Consider the following 17,607-nt stretch of genomic DNA (forward strand, 5'->3'; position numbering starts at 1 on the left):
AAGTACTTCGATGGAAATGGTTTGGGATGCTAGTAAGGCCTATATGAGAGGGGTTTTGATTTATATGAATAATGCTTATAGGCGTAAGCAAGTGCAAAAACGTTTAGATATCGAGGAAGAGATTAAAACTAAAGAGAAAAAGTTTATTTTGAATCCATTGGATAATAATTTAAAGATCTCAATACATTTATTGAAAGAACAATTTAATATGCTATTGGCTGATCAAGTAGCAACTAATTTGCGTTATGCCAAACACAATACTTTCTGTAACGCCAACAAGCCTGGTAGATGGCTGGCTTATCAATTAAGGAAGAAACAGAAATTACGTACTATAGACAAAATAGAATATAAAGGAAAAGAAGTCTACCAACAAAATTTGATTAAGAGGAGTTTCCTAGATTTTTACTCGAAATTATATTCTAAAGAGAATATACAAGCTCTAGATATAGATAAGTATCTACAGGGAGCTCATTTTCCAAAACTTTCACAAGAACAACAACTTGAGATGAATTGCCCAATTACACCAGAAGAAATTTCTTTAGCTATTAAACAGTTGAAATTGGGCAAAACTCCAGGAACAGATGGATTAACAGCAATTTATTATAAAAAGTTGCTGCCTGAAATGATTGAACCCTTAAAGATTTTGTTTAATGAAATTCAGACTGGAGGCGCAGTTCCTCCATCATGGAGGACAGCTTTTGTATCGTTGATCCCAAAGGAGGATCAAGATCTTACCCAACCTAAAAATTATAGACCTATATCGCTCTTAAATACAGATTATAAGATCTTTGCTAAAGTATTGGCTAATAGATTAATGCAAGTTTTGAAACAAATGATTCACAGTGACCAATCGGGATTTATATCTGGGAGGTATATGAAAAATAATGTAAGACAAATTGTTAACTTGCTTGAATATTTGGATAAGAACAACCAAGTCTCCGCAGCACTGATATTTTTGGATGCAGAGAAAGCCTTTGACCAATTGAATTGGCAGTTTTTATTAAGAGTTGTTGAGGAGATGAATTTTGGAGCATGTTTTCTACATGCTATTAAAGCTATATATCAACAACAAACTGCACAAATTATAGTTAATGGGGGACTAACAGAGACTTTTAGAATTGAAAAAGGTACAAGGCAGGGCTGCCCCCTATCACCATTATTGTTTGTTTTAACATTAGAGATCTTACTAATTAAAATTCGAGAGTCCTCTTTGATAAAGGGAATTAAAATAAAACAGAATGATTATAGACTGAGAGCTTTTGCTGATGACTTGGTTGTGACAGTATCCCAACCGCTACAGTCGGTTGTAGACTTGATGGAAATTATAACTCAGTATGGTAAGGTTTCTGGGTTTAAGGTGAACAGTAATAAAACTAAGATATTATCCAAGAATTTATCTACGAGTGAAAGGGATATGTTATCTAACTTAACAGGTTTTGAAATAGTGAAGAAGGTTAAATATCTAGGAGTGCATATTGCAGCCTCAAATGTAAAATTGTATAAGAATAATTATGAAACACTATGGTTGAAGGTACAAAGGGACTTAAATAATTGGAAAAAATTACAATTATCACTACTGGGAAGAATTGCAGTTGTTAAAATGAATGTTCTACCAAAGTTCCTCTTTCTGTTTCAGATGATACCTATACTGAAAAAGGATGCCAACCTTGATCAATGGCAGAAGGGTATTAACAAATTTATCTGGGCGGGGAAAAAACCAAGAGTTAAATTCAAGATTTTACAGGATGCCAGGGAAAGAGGGGGACTCAAGGCGCCGAATTTGAAATTGTACTATGATGCGGCTGCTTTGACCTGGGTTAGTGATTGGCTTAATTTAACTAACAAGAGAATACTTCATCTTGAGGGATGGGATTTGGTATATGGATGGCATGCATACTTGCTTTATGATAAGAAGGTAGACAGGGCTTTTAAATCCCATATTCTTAGAAGTGCTTTACTGCGTGTCTGGAAAAAGTACTATAATAAGTTAAATTATAAAATACCGATTTGGGGAATTCCTGGACACGCGATAGAGGGTGTATCTATGGGAGTGAGTATGGATACGGTTTCCTATAAGGAACTACTCAAATTGCAAGGGAATGATTGGCAACTTAAATCAGCAGAGGAGTTAAGACAAGAAAACATAAATTACTCTTGGTTTCAATATACCCAATTGAAAGCTAGGTGGAAGTCAGATCAAAAGGTTAGTATCACAATTACAGATCAAAATTTAGTAAAGCAAATTAGAGATTCAAAATGTGCACATATAAAGAGGATATATAATGCTTTAATTGAATTGGATTCGGAAACGGAATTGGTTAAAGATTGCATGATAAAGTGGGCACAAAATATTCAGGAACCAATCTCGTTGGACACCTGGGAGATAATTTGGGTCAGAAATGTTAAATTTACCCAGGCTCAAAATTTAAGAGAAAATTTTTACAAAATGTTTTATAGATGGCATCTGGATCCCAAGAAGTTGTCCAACATGTATCCTAATCGGCTGTGAGAATTCAGATGAAGAAGGGCACTGTAAATTAAGTGTTTCTGTAAATACTATATGAATTGCACAATAACCCAAGCTGCAGTTTGCTTAAGTATAATTATTGCATAAATGATAATTGGGTGAGCTCATGCAAGAAACAAAAACCACACTACATGTACAATTAGTGGAGTTTGCACAACATGCTAGTAGCTACAGCAAAGCAAATCACTATAAGTACAATATATATTTTTTATTTTATTCGTTTTCCCCCTATCTTTATTACTTTTATTATAAGTAACTCAAGATGACAAACACCTTCCTCCTCCAATTTTCCCCAGAACAACAATCCTGAGTGATTGACCTAAAGTCAGCCAGCCGGCTTTGAGTCTAATCATTATGGAAAACAGTAGCTCATGTTCTTGACATTTTCCTCATCTTAAGCATTAAATAGAACTTTTGTTGTGGATAGTTGTGCAGTCACTTCCAGCTCTTTGTGACCCAGTGGTTTTAATTTTGCTTGGACTGTTTTTATTAGTAATTGATTCTCTGTGACCTTGTAAGCTTCTGCTTGTATCATCCGTGATACAAGCCATCTAGCCATCTTGTTTTCTATTGTGCTTTTTTTCCTATTGCCTTTAATTTTTCCACACATTTGTGGTCTTCTCTAATGACACTTGCTGTGCCATTATGTGCCCAAAATACTTAAACGTTAGTTTCATTGTTAGTGCTTCCAGTGAGTAGTGTACAGTATGTGCGAATGGAAATGTGTGTGTTTATAAGTACTTAAAATCAAATTGAAAAGTTGCCTCAGAGTCACAACTTTAGGTGGCTAGAGTTTTACTTCATCTTGTGCTCAATCCTTTGTTCTTTCTTGTAGTCCAAGATACTCACAATATTTTTTTAGCACCACCATTCAGAGGCTGTCATTACCATATATTACAGCTAGGAAACCTGTGACTAGGTCAGTATGTGTCTTTGTATATACCTTTAACATTTTGTCTAGATCTGTCATAGTCTTTCTCCCAAGTAGCAGGCATGTTGTTATGGGATGGATATGTCATCCTACCTATGAAATGTTGAACCTAGAACATTAGCGTCCATTATTAGTCTTTCCCCCCCATCTATAGATAGTCCTCGACTTACGACCATTCTTTCAAAGTCACAGTGGTGCTGAATGAAAGAAGTTACAACTGATCTCTGAAGCTACAGCTGTTGCAGGGCTCCCATGATCAAAGTTCAATTGCTTGGCAGCTTGCCCACACTTGTGGACACATGAGGCTTTCTTCCACAGGTTGTACATGGCAATTTCTTCACGAGACCCGGGGAAGATGGCCTCTCATATGACCAGCAGCTTCCTCGTGAAGGGCCAGGCCCAGAATGCTTTCTCAGCAGCAGGAGAAAGACAGCAACAAAGATCAGCTAGGGTGCCAGGGACCAGGGATCTGAGCTGCAACACAGTTTCAGCAAAGGTCAGCTCGGGTGGCAGAGTGTAAGGGTGACGGTGACTGGGACTAGGCTGGGGTGGTTATGGCTTCCCAGTGCACCAAGTGGCCCCTTCTCACTGCACTGCTGGGCTAGGTGGAGTTGGGTTTTACACCATTGCTAGCAGCCAGAGAGACTCAGTGCCCCGAGTAGCCCCTTTGCACTTCCTGGGACATGGTGGCTTTGTTCTGCACTGTTGGAGCTTCCTGTGGTGTGGTGGTTTTGTGCTGTCTTCTGTGGTTTCCGGTGCTGTGTTGCTGGGCCAGCTTTGGGTGGCAGCAGCTTCTTGCAGTCCTAGAGCTGTGATGTGCCAGGAAATCCCTGAGCTGCATCATATTCTTTCCCTGGCTTCCCTGAGCTCATGATACACTGCAGCATCCTTCCCAAGATGTGTGGATCCTATTTCGGGTTTCTCCCACCGCCTGTGGTGCCCCTGTCTGTGCTCCTTACCGTGAACTCTGCTCTCCTCTTCCCACTTAGTGATTCTGGAATTATAATATGGTAAAGTGAGCCCTGTGTAGCTTAGTGAGGAAATTCTGGTCCCAGTTGTGGCTTTTAAGTCAAGGACTGCCTGTATTGGCATTGGGGGTTGGCATTATCTTTCGTACATCTTTTTTAAAAGCATATTGAGCAGACCAGCTTTTCTTCTTTCACTTCAGCAAGAGCTTATGTAGGTCTTACCTATTGTCAGTTATCAAATTGGTATAAATAGCTTATTTGTTTTGATGTTTTCCTCAATAACCTTTCTTCTATTCCAGCAATTTCATGATACGTACATATAAATTAAATATTTTATGCAACCTTGGGACACTCTCTTTTTCCAATTTTGAACTATTTAATTGCACCATGTTCTGTTTTGATTGTTGCTTCCACATTTATCAATTGGCAGATGTGATAGTCTAATCTACTCATGTTTTTGAGGGTTATCTACAGTCAGAAGCCTTTCTACAATCCATGAAGCAAAAAGGGATGACTTTTTGGAACTCCTGCCTTTTCTACTGTCTACTGGATTATCTGTGTTATCTGTGTCTTTTTTTGAATCCATTTTTCACAACTGGCAATTCTCTTTCCATGTATAGTCGAGGTCAGGAATACAAAATATTGAGCATTATCTCTCTAGTATAGGAGATATGTGCAATTCTTCAGTACATTTAACATTCTTTAGTGCTGCCTTTTTTTGGTATTGGAGTACAAACTGATGTTTTTCAGGTTCTTGGCCACTGTAAGCCTTTTACATACCTGGTTATAAACTGCATGTATCAGTTTAACTGCATCAATTTTTAAAAGCTTTTTTATGAACTGTAGCTTTGTTACCAATATTTTTTAAGGACTTAACTTTGTTGCGGTTTATTTTTTCAGAATGACTAGTTCTAGTTCAGTGATCAAACGTATATATTTGACTGATTTGGGGAACCTTCTGTTCTTTGTCTCTTCCTTCTCCAAAATAAATTATTAATAAATAAATAAATTCTATAATCATATCCTGAAATAACAATTACATAAGTCTTCTGCCCTCATTTGATAGCTGATAGGATAGCTGATTATATTCTCATTGTCCTGGTGCTAAATGTACTTTTAGTTTTTCTACAATTTACTACTTCCAAGTAGATTATATTTAGTCTGTGTTTGTGGCTTGCTTGATATGGGTGACCCAAAATATATACTGTACTTTCAACAGTATTGTTCACAGTATTATTGGGATATAAGTTTCTTTACCAGTATGAAATAAAGAATCGTAATCATAATAGTAAAGTTGGAAGGGATCTTGGAGGTCATCTAGTCCAACCCCCTGCTCAGGCAGAAAACCCTATACCATTTCAGACAAATGGCTGTCCAGTCTTTTCTTAAAAACTTCCAGTGTTGGAGCATTCACAGCTCCTGGAGGCAGGTAGTTCCACTGGTTAATTGTTCTAACTGTCAGGAAGTTTCTCCTTAGTTCTAGGTTGCTTCTCTGCTTGATTAGTTTCCATCCAATTGAATTGAAATTGACATATATGAACAGTGGGTTAATAGTTAACTTCTTAAGTGAAGAAATTAGCTCATAAAATATTATGTTGTAGGTTAACTTAAAGAAAAATAGGGACCCTCTCCTCTTAACCAGGAACAGATGTCCAGGTCCCTTTCAACGTTAGGTCAAAGTTTATGAATCAAGTGTCTTCAAATGCTTTTCTTGTTCAACTTGTTACTGCTATCTTCTTATCCATTCATTTTAGAAATGAAACCTGTCATAATTTGTTTTTAAAAACCCCTCTGCCAACAGGTTCTTTGTATCCATTTAATTTTAGGGAGAAAATTAAGAATATTTTTAATACTTTTAGTGAGATTTAAAATAATTCAAATTTATTTCTTTTGTGTGTCTTTTTATCTATTTTAAAAGTTAGTGTAGTGATTATGAGTGGTTTATAGTCCACTGTTTACCTCAGTTCTAAGTAACATTGAAAATCATAATAGCTTGTATTAAAAATATTAAATGGAATGTTTCCTCCTGTATTTATTGGCTTGGAAATTTGCATCAGAAACTCCCTTCTGGATGGCCTTGATTAATATAAAGGGAAATTGTTACCAAAAAGAAGTCCTTCTCAGCTGTTGCTACCTGATTATAAAATAGTCTTAAAGGTTTTCTAAGTATATGTTTATAAAAAGGTAAAGGTAAAGGTTCCCCTGCATGTGCGTGCTAGTCGTTTCCAACTCTAGGGGCTGGTGCTCATCTCCGTTTCAAAGCCGAAGAGCCAGCGCTTGTCCGAGGACGTCTCCGTGGTCATGTGGCCGGCATGACTAGACGCCAAAGGCGCACGGAACGCTGTTACCTTCCCACCGTAGTGGTCCCTATTTTTCTACTTGCATTTTTACGTGCTTTTGAACTGCTAGGTTGGCAGAAGCTGGGACGAGTAACAGGCGCTCACTCTGTTATGCGGCACTCGGGATTCGACCCGCCAAACTGCCGACCTTCTGATTGACAAGCTCAGTGTCCTAACCCACTGAGCCACCGTGTCCCTCTCATATGTTTATGTTTTGTGTTTAATATATTATAGGTTTAAATACTTTAATGAGGTATTTTATTGGTGACCACAGGGATTTAATTTATCCTTTAATTTCAGTGATAGAATTAAGATAAGGTGCTATGAACTAGTCCAATCAGCAGAAAATTGTACCAACTTAAAATTTGCTATTGTCTAAAAATTCCTCTAAAAAAACCTTTTGACCTTTTTTTTCACATCTGCCCCTCCCCCCCAAAAGCAAGGAGGCTGTGGCCCTAATTTTTTTTACACGGATATAGAATATTTATAAAGAATAAAAAAAATAAAATTAAAGCGAATGGTCTTACTTTGCAGCAATGAACTATATTGAAGGGAATAAGGCAAGGATGTCCTGTCTCTCCCTATTTTTTTATTAGCATTAGAATCATTGGCAATCCAAATATGTCAAGAAAATAAAAGTCCATCAGAAAATAAAATTCCATCAGTGAAATTAACTGCACAAGAACATTAATTGGAATTAATTGCTAATGATATTGTACTAACAATTGATCAACCTATGTCTCCTTAAACATGCTGATAGAATATATAAAACAATATGGTTGGTGTCATGTTCAAGAAAGGAAAAACTCAGGCTCGATATGGAACTTTGCAGGATGAAAATAACGTTTATATCAATTAATAGCCTTTAATATTACTATAAAAAGGTCAAATAATTAGGAGTTTTTCTTGAGAAAAAGGAACAAAGATCTCTTCAAAAATATTCATTCATCAACCTGTCAACACTTAACAACAGGTACTTCTTGATGGAAGAAATTAAACTTGTCTTGGTTCAGAACTGGAGTGGGAAAAATGAATATTTCATTAAACTAGATTTTCTATTTTAGAAATGTATATCTTTATTGAAAATAAGGTATTCAGTGAAGTACTAAATTAATATATGGTGTAATAAAAGGCCAACTATTACATTCAGGAACGTAGAATTCAGAAGAGTGAGATGGGTTAGCAGTTCTAGGTTTCAGATTTTATTGTTGTGCTAGCTGCTTAAAATGGATTTCAGAAAGGTTTATATTTCCTTTGCATAACTCCATATTGGGGTTGATACACACAAAATTAAGCAATTTTCAAGAAATCTTAAATCTTAAATTATTAGATAACTCAATGGAAAGTAATTTGTTTAGAGTACAAGACTTTATTATTAACAGGAAAACCTAAGATCTTTCAAATCTCTTCCTACTCTTCCATATTAATTGGTTTAAATACCTTCAAATACATAAGCCGCACAGCAACAAAGGAATTACAGAAACAAAATTAATCAAACAAATTGAGTAATTTGATAGAATATATGAATATATATATATATATATATATATATATATATATATATATGTATGTATATGTATGTATATGTATGTATATGTATATATATGTATGTGTATATGTGTGTGTGTGTGTATGTGTATATATATATATATATATATATATATATATATATATATATACATACATATATATATACACACATATATATATATGCACATATATATATATATATATATATGTTAAGTATTTGTCAAGGCTTTTTGAATGTACCTTGCTAATTAACTCTTTCATTCCTGTTTTGGCCTGACTCCACAGGATATAGTCAACTTATGACAGCTCATTATTTGTGCAAATTATTCAAATTGCTAATAAAGAATTTGGGAGGCTGAGATGATCATTTCGAACTCTTTATGTTCTCATCAGTCAGTCATACCCTTTATCTGAGATTCGAACCTGGGCTGATTATATATTAGGCAGTTGTTTTAACTTCCTGAGCCACAGGTTCTTTCTCTCTTGTATTAGCTAGAAGGCAAGGCAAATATGTGTTAAGTATTTGTCAAGGCTTTTTGAATGTACCTTGCTAATTAACTCTTTCATTCCTGTTTTGGCCTGACTCAAGGCTTATCCACAGGATATAGTCAACTTATGACAGCTCATTATTTGGAGGATACGCGTGAGAGAGGTGGTCTTAAAATGCCTAATTTTAAATTATACTATGAAGCTGCTGCTTTGTCAGCGATAAGTGATTGGATTAATCTAACACAACTGAGATTATTAAATCTTGAAGGTCATGATCTGCTATTTGGTTGGCATGCATATCTACTGTATGATAAGAAGGTGGATAATGTGTTCAAGGTGCATATTTTAAGACAAGCTCTGTTGCGAGTTTGGAAAAAGTATAGACACAAGCTAAATTATAAGATACCCTTATGGGCAATACCGAAACACGCAATAGAAAATATTAATGTTGGGTTTAAACATGATGTGATTACATATAAGGAAATTTTAAGTATGGAAAGGAATGTATGGTATTTGAAGCCGTATAATCTTTTACGAGAAGAAAAGATTGTTCAAACTTGGTTCCAGTATGGGCAATTACAAGCCAGGTGGAAAGAAGATCAGAAAATTGGTTTTTCAATGACTGATGAAAATTTGGTAAAGCAAATTAGAACTCAAGGTCAAGCACATATCAAACGGATATATCTTGCACTGATAGAAATTGATTCAGAGACAGAACTTGTTAAAGATTGTATGATAAAGTGGGCTCAGAATTTTCAAGAAGTTATTACAATGGATACTTGGGAAAAGATTTGGGTGAGAAATGTAAAATTTACGCAAGCTCAAAATTTAAGAGAGAACTTTTATAAAATGTTTTATAGGTGGCATTTAGATCCTAAAAAATTAGCAAGTATGTATCCGAATTGCCAGCCTATATGTTGGAGGTGTGGTGGTGAAGATGCAACGTATTTTCATATATGGTGGACCTGTAAAAAGGTTAAAGCATTTTGGATTAAAATTTGGTGGAATATGCAGAAGATATTTAAGGAAAGGATAAAGTTTTGTCCGCAATTGTTTTTACTGGGCATTACTACTGACACTACTGTTGTGGACACTAAGCTGATGTTGAATTTAATTACGGCAGCAAGACTTTTAGTAGGGCAATATTGGAAGAAGGAAGAACTGCCGACTATAGAAGAATGGACTTTAAAAGTTTCCAACCTGGCGGAAATGGCAAAGATTTCAGCGTATTTGAAAGACCATTCGCAACAGAGATATATTGTGGAGTGGGAAAAATGGATTGATTACATCCAGAATAAATATGGGACTAAAAAGTTTCATTTAGCATTTGAATAAGTTGATTTGATATTTATATTGCTTGTAGTTGTTTTATAAGAGTTAAAGTGCGATAGATTTAATAGTTTATTGTTGTTTGCATATGGTAGATTATGATTGTTTCTACTTTTATACCTTGTATTTAGCTCTGGGAAGTCGGGGAGGGGGGAGGGGGAGGGAGGGAGGTGTTGGGGAGGGTGGGGAAGAGGGGAGGGGGTTGGGAGGGGTTTTGTTTTGTTTTGCTAAAGATAAAATGTACTGTAAAACCTTTTAATAAAAAAAAAGACTTGCAGGATTCTGTCAATTTAGTTCTACGATTAAGTAGAATTAGCCCATCTGGTTGTGATTTCTGTCAGGTTTACCCTGAAAGGCCAACAGATACACATTTTTATAGTATTTTCTTAATGTATTGTTAATTATCTACAATTTGTATTTTCTCCTCTTAATTATATTATTTTTCCCTCAAATATTTCCACAGAAATATGTTTTGAATAGAAATGTGTAATGAAGTTTCATAGTCCTTTAAATTTTTAATGATGTCTAGAGTCTATTACATGTGTGATTATTTTAGATGGTTATCTGAGCTGGCTCTCTACTCCAATTTTATGATTTATTTATTTATTTTTAATCATCAGAATCACGTTTGCTATCTCTTTTTCAGTATTCTCTCTGGTCTGTGTTTGTACAGGTAGTCCTCAATTTACAACAGTTCATTTAGTGACTGAAGTTACAACGGCACTGAAAAAAGTGGTGATGTTTTTCACACTTTATGACCATTGCAGCATCCCCAGGGTCATGTGATCAAAATTCAGATCTTGGCAACTGACTCACATTTATGATGGCTGCATTGTCCTGGGATTATGTGATCACCTTTTGTTATCTTCTGACATGTCAAGTCAGTGTGGAAGCCAGATTCACTTAACCATGTTATTAACAACTGCAGTGATTCACTTAACAACTGTGGCAATAAAAGTCGAAAATGGGGCAAAACTCACTTAACAAATGTCTCACTTAGCAACAGAAATTTTGTGCTCAGTTGTAATTGTAAGTCGCGGACTATATTAGTATTCTATGTTTTATTGTTGTAAATTGTAATATCTAGCTTGCAAGAAACAGTAAATAAATAAAACTTGCTGCCCTAACCATGGACATCTACTCCCTACAGAAGAATGGTGCTAAATGGTGCTTGCCTTATTTTCTGTGCAACTTAAGGAAAAGGCTTGAGGGATTCATCAAACTTTCCCTTCCACAAATGTCACCAGCAAGTGGAAAACATCCACCAATCACTTTCTTAACTGGGTTGTGAATGACCAGGAGGCATGTTTTGAGAAAGGGCTATATAACACCTGTCAGCTGTTTTCTGGCTACTTTGAAAGAGGGGAATATTCAGTGGTGGGATTCAGCCAGTTCGCAATAGTTCATCAGAACCAGTAGCTCATTTTTGGTTGCCCAGACCCAGAATGGACTTCCAGAAGCGGCATCCACACAGAGAACTGGTTGTTCACATATTTGAATCTTACCACTGAGAATATTGCTCTTTTGAAAGAGTACTTAACTTGGGTTGGGGCTTCTTTTGAACACAGCTTTAGTGTCCTTGCATAGGTCTTCCAGCCCCCTCCCTCTTCAAAACTAGCCTAAAGCAGTTGGTGGACACCGGGGAGTGGGTTGTTGCATAATCAGATAACAAAGCGCCTCTTTCCTGCTTCATCCTGCACCTCTTCCTCTTCCTCCTCTACTGATCTTCCACTCTTTGGGCTGATATAGATCCAGGTCCTGTAGATCCTGGAGGACAGGGGAGAGGAGAACTGGTTTGAAAGATCCAAGAATCTTCTGCTTCCTAAACCCAACTGGCCATAGAGGGAAAGGCTCAAGAGTTTGGAAGGCACTGAAGTGGCTGCAAGGCAGCCCTGGGTTGGTTCTGCTCCCTTAGAGTCACCTGATGAAATAATGGATAAACAGCAGGTGAAATGTCAGGATATACCCAAGTATCTTTCTTTTTTAAAAAAGGGGAGGGATGGAAATGTCGCCTTACAGTGAATTTCAGAGCCTAAGGATCAGCAAGTTCTTAGATACTTTTAAGTAAAAGCGTAAAGTGAAAGCAGAGTAGGAATGCTTTTTAAGTGAGAGTTGAGTGAAGAACCTGTGACCTATATGTTACTGAAAAACATGCCAGTGAGGAAGGATTCTGAAAATTGTAGTTCAGCGATACATGGAAAGTTACAAGTTGCCCATTTGTATTGCAGAGAAAATCTTGGAGAGCTTGTCACAAAGAAAGGGAAGAGGATTAGACATAGCAGATAGTAAAAGACAAAATGAAAAGATCCCCTTTTGGAAAGGGTGTCAACCTACAGAACAGTACTGCTTTTATTGGCACTTAGTTTTGAAAAGTCTGATTCTCAGGTAATGTTTTCTTCCAGTTTCACTGGTCTTCCAGATGCATTATTTAGTCTACCTAATAGGATTTTTGCCTTTTCTGTAGGTTTTCATCTTTGCTCTGCATTTTTCACTGATAATGAGACACGCATACAGACACAATATGCTGTATTGGGGACTATTTTATGTCAAAGGAATGAAAAAAAACACTTAAATTCTCCTAAAGGTAAAGGTAAAGGTTCCCCCGCACATGCGTGCTAGTCATTTTCGACTCTAGGGGCCGGTGCTCATCTCCATTTCAAAGCCGAAGAGCCAGCGCTTGTCTGAGGACGTCTCTGTGGTCATGTGGCCGGCATGACTAGACGCCAAAGGCGCACGGAACACTGTTACCTTCCCACCGTAGTGGACCCTATTTTTCTACTTGCATTTTTACGTGCTTTCGAACTGCTAGGTTGGCAGAAGCTGGGACGAGTAACAGGTGCTTACTCTATTACGCGGCACTCGGGATTCGACCCGCCAAACTGCCGACCTTCTGATCGACAAGCTCAGCGTCCTAACCCACTGAGCCACCGCGTCCCTTCAAAATTCTCCTAGGGGAGGAAATTTGAAACAGTCATTTAATTTTAAAAAGCTATGACCTCAGGTTTATCACAGGCTTTCTAAATCATTCTTTGCTTTTATATAAAGCTAAACTTTATTGGTAGCATATCGGGTGAGATGAAGTTTATCAGTTGTAGCACAATCTGAGGCATGGTATATTTTACACATCAAGAGCTTATTCTTGGTTTTGATCACTAGTAAGATTTGGGCGTCTCAATTTTAATGTGGATTCTTGTTACTTTAAGAATTGGTTGGGTCTCTTGTAAGTCACAGTGTCTTTGAATAGTAGCTTACATTACAGTACTACAGCCAGCTTTCGTATTCCAAGCTTTGCAAGAATGGTTTCAAAAGCCTTCCTGAGTTTGGAAAGTAGGGAATTTGATTCCCTTCCTATCCCACCCCCACCCTGGATAATTCTGCAAAAGGAAGACACAGTAAGAAGCACTGTGCCTTAAATACTTTAATAGCCACAAATTGTGGACATAAGATTGTTTGTTCAGATGCTGCACTTGGTAATGGTGCAATCGAGTGAGACGGTGTTGGGATGCTGAACAGCTTTCCTTACTTTCTGTAACTAGACATAAGAGAAAAATGGCTCGGGTAGAATTCTCTGGGAAATATTCCATTCAGTACACAGATTCTTAAGCCTTGGCAAACCTTCCACCATGCTGTGCCAAAGGTGACTCTGGACCTACCCTGATTCTTTTGAGAATCGCAGCCTAATTTGCTCTATTTACATGTTAAACAAGCACCAAAAAAAGAAAAGGGGAAACGTCTGAATTACTTTATAGCTCTGCAGAGATGAGCCGGAGATCTGAGAGAGGATGAAACTTGTTTTGGGGATATACATGAAAGTGGCAAACGGATATAACTGGCTTGCCGAAATAACACTAATGAGGGGGGTGAAATGGGATTTGGATCCAAATTCTTTTTCTTCTACCTCTCTATCCAAGGATATTTCCTCTGTGACTGAGCTTGTTTCTAACTTTGGAGCCGGGCTTGGCACAATATCTGTTGGACAGCAATGAGTAGATAAAGCCATTCCTTCATTCTGTCCCCACCCTTGCACGTATAAAGAAGTGCCAATATCAGTTCTGCACGGAAAGAGTGTTCTGATGTTATTTTGTATATGCTCAAGGCTTGGGCAGTTTTCTTCCAAGTAGCCTTTCCCTCAGGCCTAGTTGCTATCTTGGGTGGGTCTTCTTTGGATTCCTTTGTTTACACTTCCCTTTTTAAATTAGTAATAGTAATAGTGATAAATTAGTGACAGGTGGCCCTTGACTGATGACTCCAACTAGAATTTCCGTTGCTAAGAATGCAGCTGTTACATGAGGTCATGCCCAATTTTATCATCAGTTTTGCCATTGTTATTAAGTGAATCACTGCAGTAGATACGTGCAGAGGTCCCCAACCTTTTGGGCACCAGGGACTGGTTCGGTGGAGAGAGATTTTTCTGTGGACCAGAGGGTGCGTGGTTTTGTGTGCTGCCTGCATCCCGTGGATGGGACTTTGCTTGTTTGTGCAGGCCGGTTGCTGGCATGCTGCGGCCTGGTACTGGGCCACAGACTGGGGACCCCTGGGTCAGTGAATCAGATGGCCATTAAGCGAATCCAGCTTCCCCCATTGACTTCGTTTCTTGGAAGCTGACTGGGAAGGTTGCAAATGGTGATCACATGATCTCAGGCTACTGCAAGATAACAGACTGCCAAATGCCCAAATTTTGATCACACCATTGTGGGGATTGTTGCAACAGTTGTAACTTTTTTCAGTGTTTTTATACTTTATGTCAGACATGTCAAACACAAGGCCCGGGGGCCAGATCTGACCCGCGAAGTGGTTTCATGTGGCCCGCAAAGCCATCCTGGAAACAGTGAGGGAACAGCCCCCACTGCCTTGGCCCTGGCCCAGAGACCCTCCTTCTGCCAGAGACCCTCAGATCTGTCCCACTCCTGCCCAGGCCCCCATAGGCACCCTTGATGTGAACGATGTAGAGTTGGCCATGCCCACCCAGTAGGCCATACGCACTCTCGCCATGCCCACCCAGTAGGCCACGCCCACCCAGGCCATACCCACCCGGCCCCCTGAGGGCAACCACAATGCTGATGCGGCCCTCAATGCAATTGAGTTTGACACCCCTGCTTTATGTGGTCACTAAACAAATGGTTGTAAGTCAAAGACTACCTGTATTTAGAAATGACACAACTCACAAAACATCTGACTATTTACAGTAATTAACAGTTAAAACATAAATCAAATAAAACACAGCTAAAAGAGCAATAATCATATAAGAAAAAAAATCCTATTTACCAAAATACCAAATGGCGACTATAGGACATGTGCTGCCATTTCATTGTACAGTGATGGCATCTGTGGTAAACAAATTTCTAAATGGAATCATGGTTTTAAACAAACATTTGGGATAAATTACATGAGCACGCTGCATATTCTTGGCACAATAATTTATTGTCTATATTTTTTTAATTGTCTATATGGCTGCCCAACCTGCAACAGCAATTTCGGGTATGCTAACAGAATTTGAAAACTAAGGATACAAAATAAACTATTATTATTATTATTATTATTATTATTATTATTATTATTATTATTATTATTATTATTATTATTATTATTTTATTTGTATACTGCCCTTCTCCTGAAGGACTCAGGGCGGTGAACAGGGCAATAAATACTAAAATACAAAAATACAAAAATTAAGAAAAGATTAAACAAAGTGCCTAATAACTTACAACAATAAGTTAAAATACGTTAAAACAATAATAAAACCCAAACCCATCAGGCCAGGCCGGCTTGTTCAAACAAGTAGGTCTTTAGATCCCGTCGGAAGGAGCGAAGGTCGGGCGCCATCCGGAGCTCAACCGGTAAACGGTTCCACAAATCCAGCACACCTACAGAGAAGGACCTCCCCCTGGGGGCCACCAGACGACATTCTCTGACCGGTGGCACCCTGAGGAGGCCCTCTCTGTGGGAGCGCACTGGGCGGAGGGAAGTTGATGCCGGCAGCAGGTGCTCCCTAAGGTACTCCGGACCCATGCCATGTAGGGCTTTAAAGGTCATTACCAGCACCTTGAATCTCACCCGGAAGACAACTGGAAGCCAATGCAGCTCACGGAGCAAAGGTGTAACATGGGAGTATCGGGAGACTCCCAACACAACTCTCGCGTCTGCATTCTGCACCAGTTGGAGCCTCCGAGTGGTCCTCAAGGGCAGCCCCATGTAGAGAGCGTTGCAGTAGTCTAAACGAGAGGTCACGAGCGCATGAGTGACCGTACGCAAGGCATCCCGGTCTAGATAGAGCCGCAACTGGTGCACCAGGCGAACCTGGGCGAAGGCCCCCCTAGTCACAGTTACTATATGCTCTTCTAAAGAAATATATAATATAAAGAATATAAAGAAACACATAATGGCAACCAAGGTCAATAACAACCAAAAGTAAGTTGACACCTCCTGACAGGTTCAACTAACTAGTTATCCAAGCTTTTAAGGGTTTGTGAAAAGCCAGAAGGCCAGTTGAAATTTGATACTGTATTTGATTTTATAAAAAGGAATTCAAGCTCCCTTTGGCTTTTCTTGACCTTATTTCTAAGATTGCTGGGCAGCTTTGGTATTTTCCCATTTCTGCTAAGTCAGAAATGGGCATCTGGTCCTATATGCACTTTCCAAACTTCTTTCCAATAAAGTTTGGAGCTCCCTTTGCACGGAATCGCAATGCATGTGATTACTAAATATGCCCTTACTTTGCATTTTTATCTGTGGCAGCCATGCTTTAAAGATTGTTCTCCCTTTCTTTAGATAATGTGCTTTAAAAAATTTTTTTAATACTTGAGACTGAGAAAAGGCTGCAGCAGCAATGTCTTCAGGTATTAGCTATCTGTTTTGGGACCTGTTCTGAGAAAGGAATCCATCTTAACTCGACTGTAACTCTTTCTAGCCTTTCTAAAAGCTATAGTTGCTATTGCCCTATCTACAGAATACAAGGTTCTCAAATAAATTCTTAATACCATTTTTTTTAGAATGCAGACAGTTCCCCTTCCATCTATTTCATTGAAGAAGCTCCTCTTTACTGTCCAAATACAGCAAAGATTTGCTTTTTTTCCGTGTGTATGAACAATAACGCAAATTGGGGATTTTTTTTAAAAAAAAAAACAGATTCGGAACTTTTATTGTGAAAGTGTGAGTTAAAAGTTCTTTTTTTTTTAAATGTTTGCCACTGTTGGTTTTGTTTGTTGCATAAACAGAAAATCAAGTTCAACATATAATTATGTGAATATTAATGTTTTTAATAATCATTATCTCTTCTTGCAGGTCAACTTTGTAGTGTGCCAACTGTTTGCCTTGCTGGCTGCTGTGTGGTTTCGAACTTACCTTCATTCAAGCAAAACTAGTCCATTCATAAGGCATGTTGTTGCCACGCTCTTGGGCCTTTATCTTGCACTTTTTTGTTTTGGATGGTAAGTAGCTCGATTTTTCATTTCAGTGCTTTTATTTCCTAGAATTAATGTCAGAGTGCTGGCTTTT

General features: G+C 38.1%; 1 protein-coding gene across 1 annotated transcript in view; it reads left to right on the forward strand.

The window, feature by feature from the left end:
* MBOAT2 (membrane bound glycerophospholipid O-acyltransferase 2) overlaps positions 1–17,607 on the forward strand; it is a 100,024-nt gene that overhangs the window by 19,213 nt on the left and 63,204 nt on the right. The window contains exon 2 of the mRNA XM_081314094.1: positions 17,395–17,540. Coding sequence (XP_081170220.1) covers positions 17,395–17,540 — 146 coding nt within the window. The remainder of the gene's footprint in view (positions 1–17,394; positions 17,541–17,607) is intronic.

Source organism: Vipera berus (genome assembly GCF_964194415.1).
Source record: "Vipera berus genome assembly, chromosome: 1".
NCBI classification, from domain to species: Eukaryota; Metazoa; Chordata; class Lepidosauria; order Squamata; family Viperidae; genus Vipera; species Vipera berus.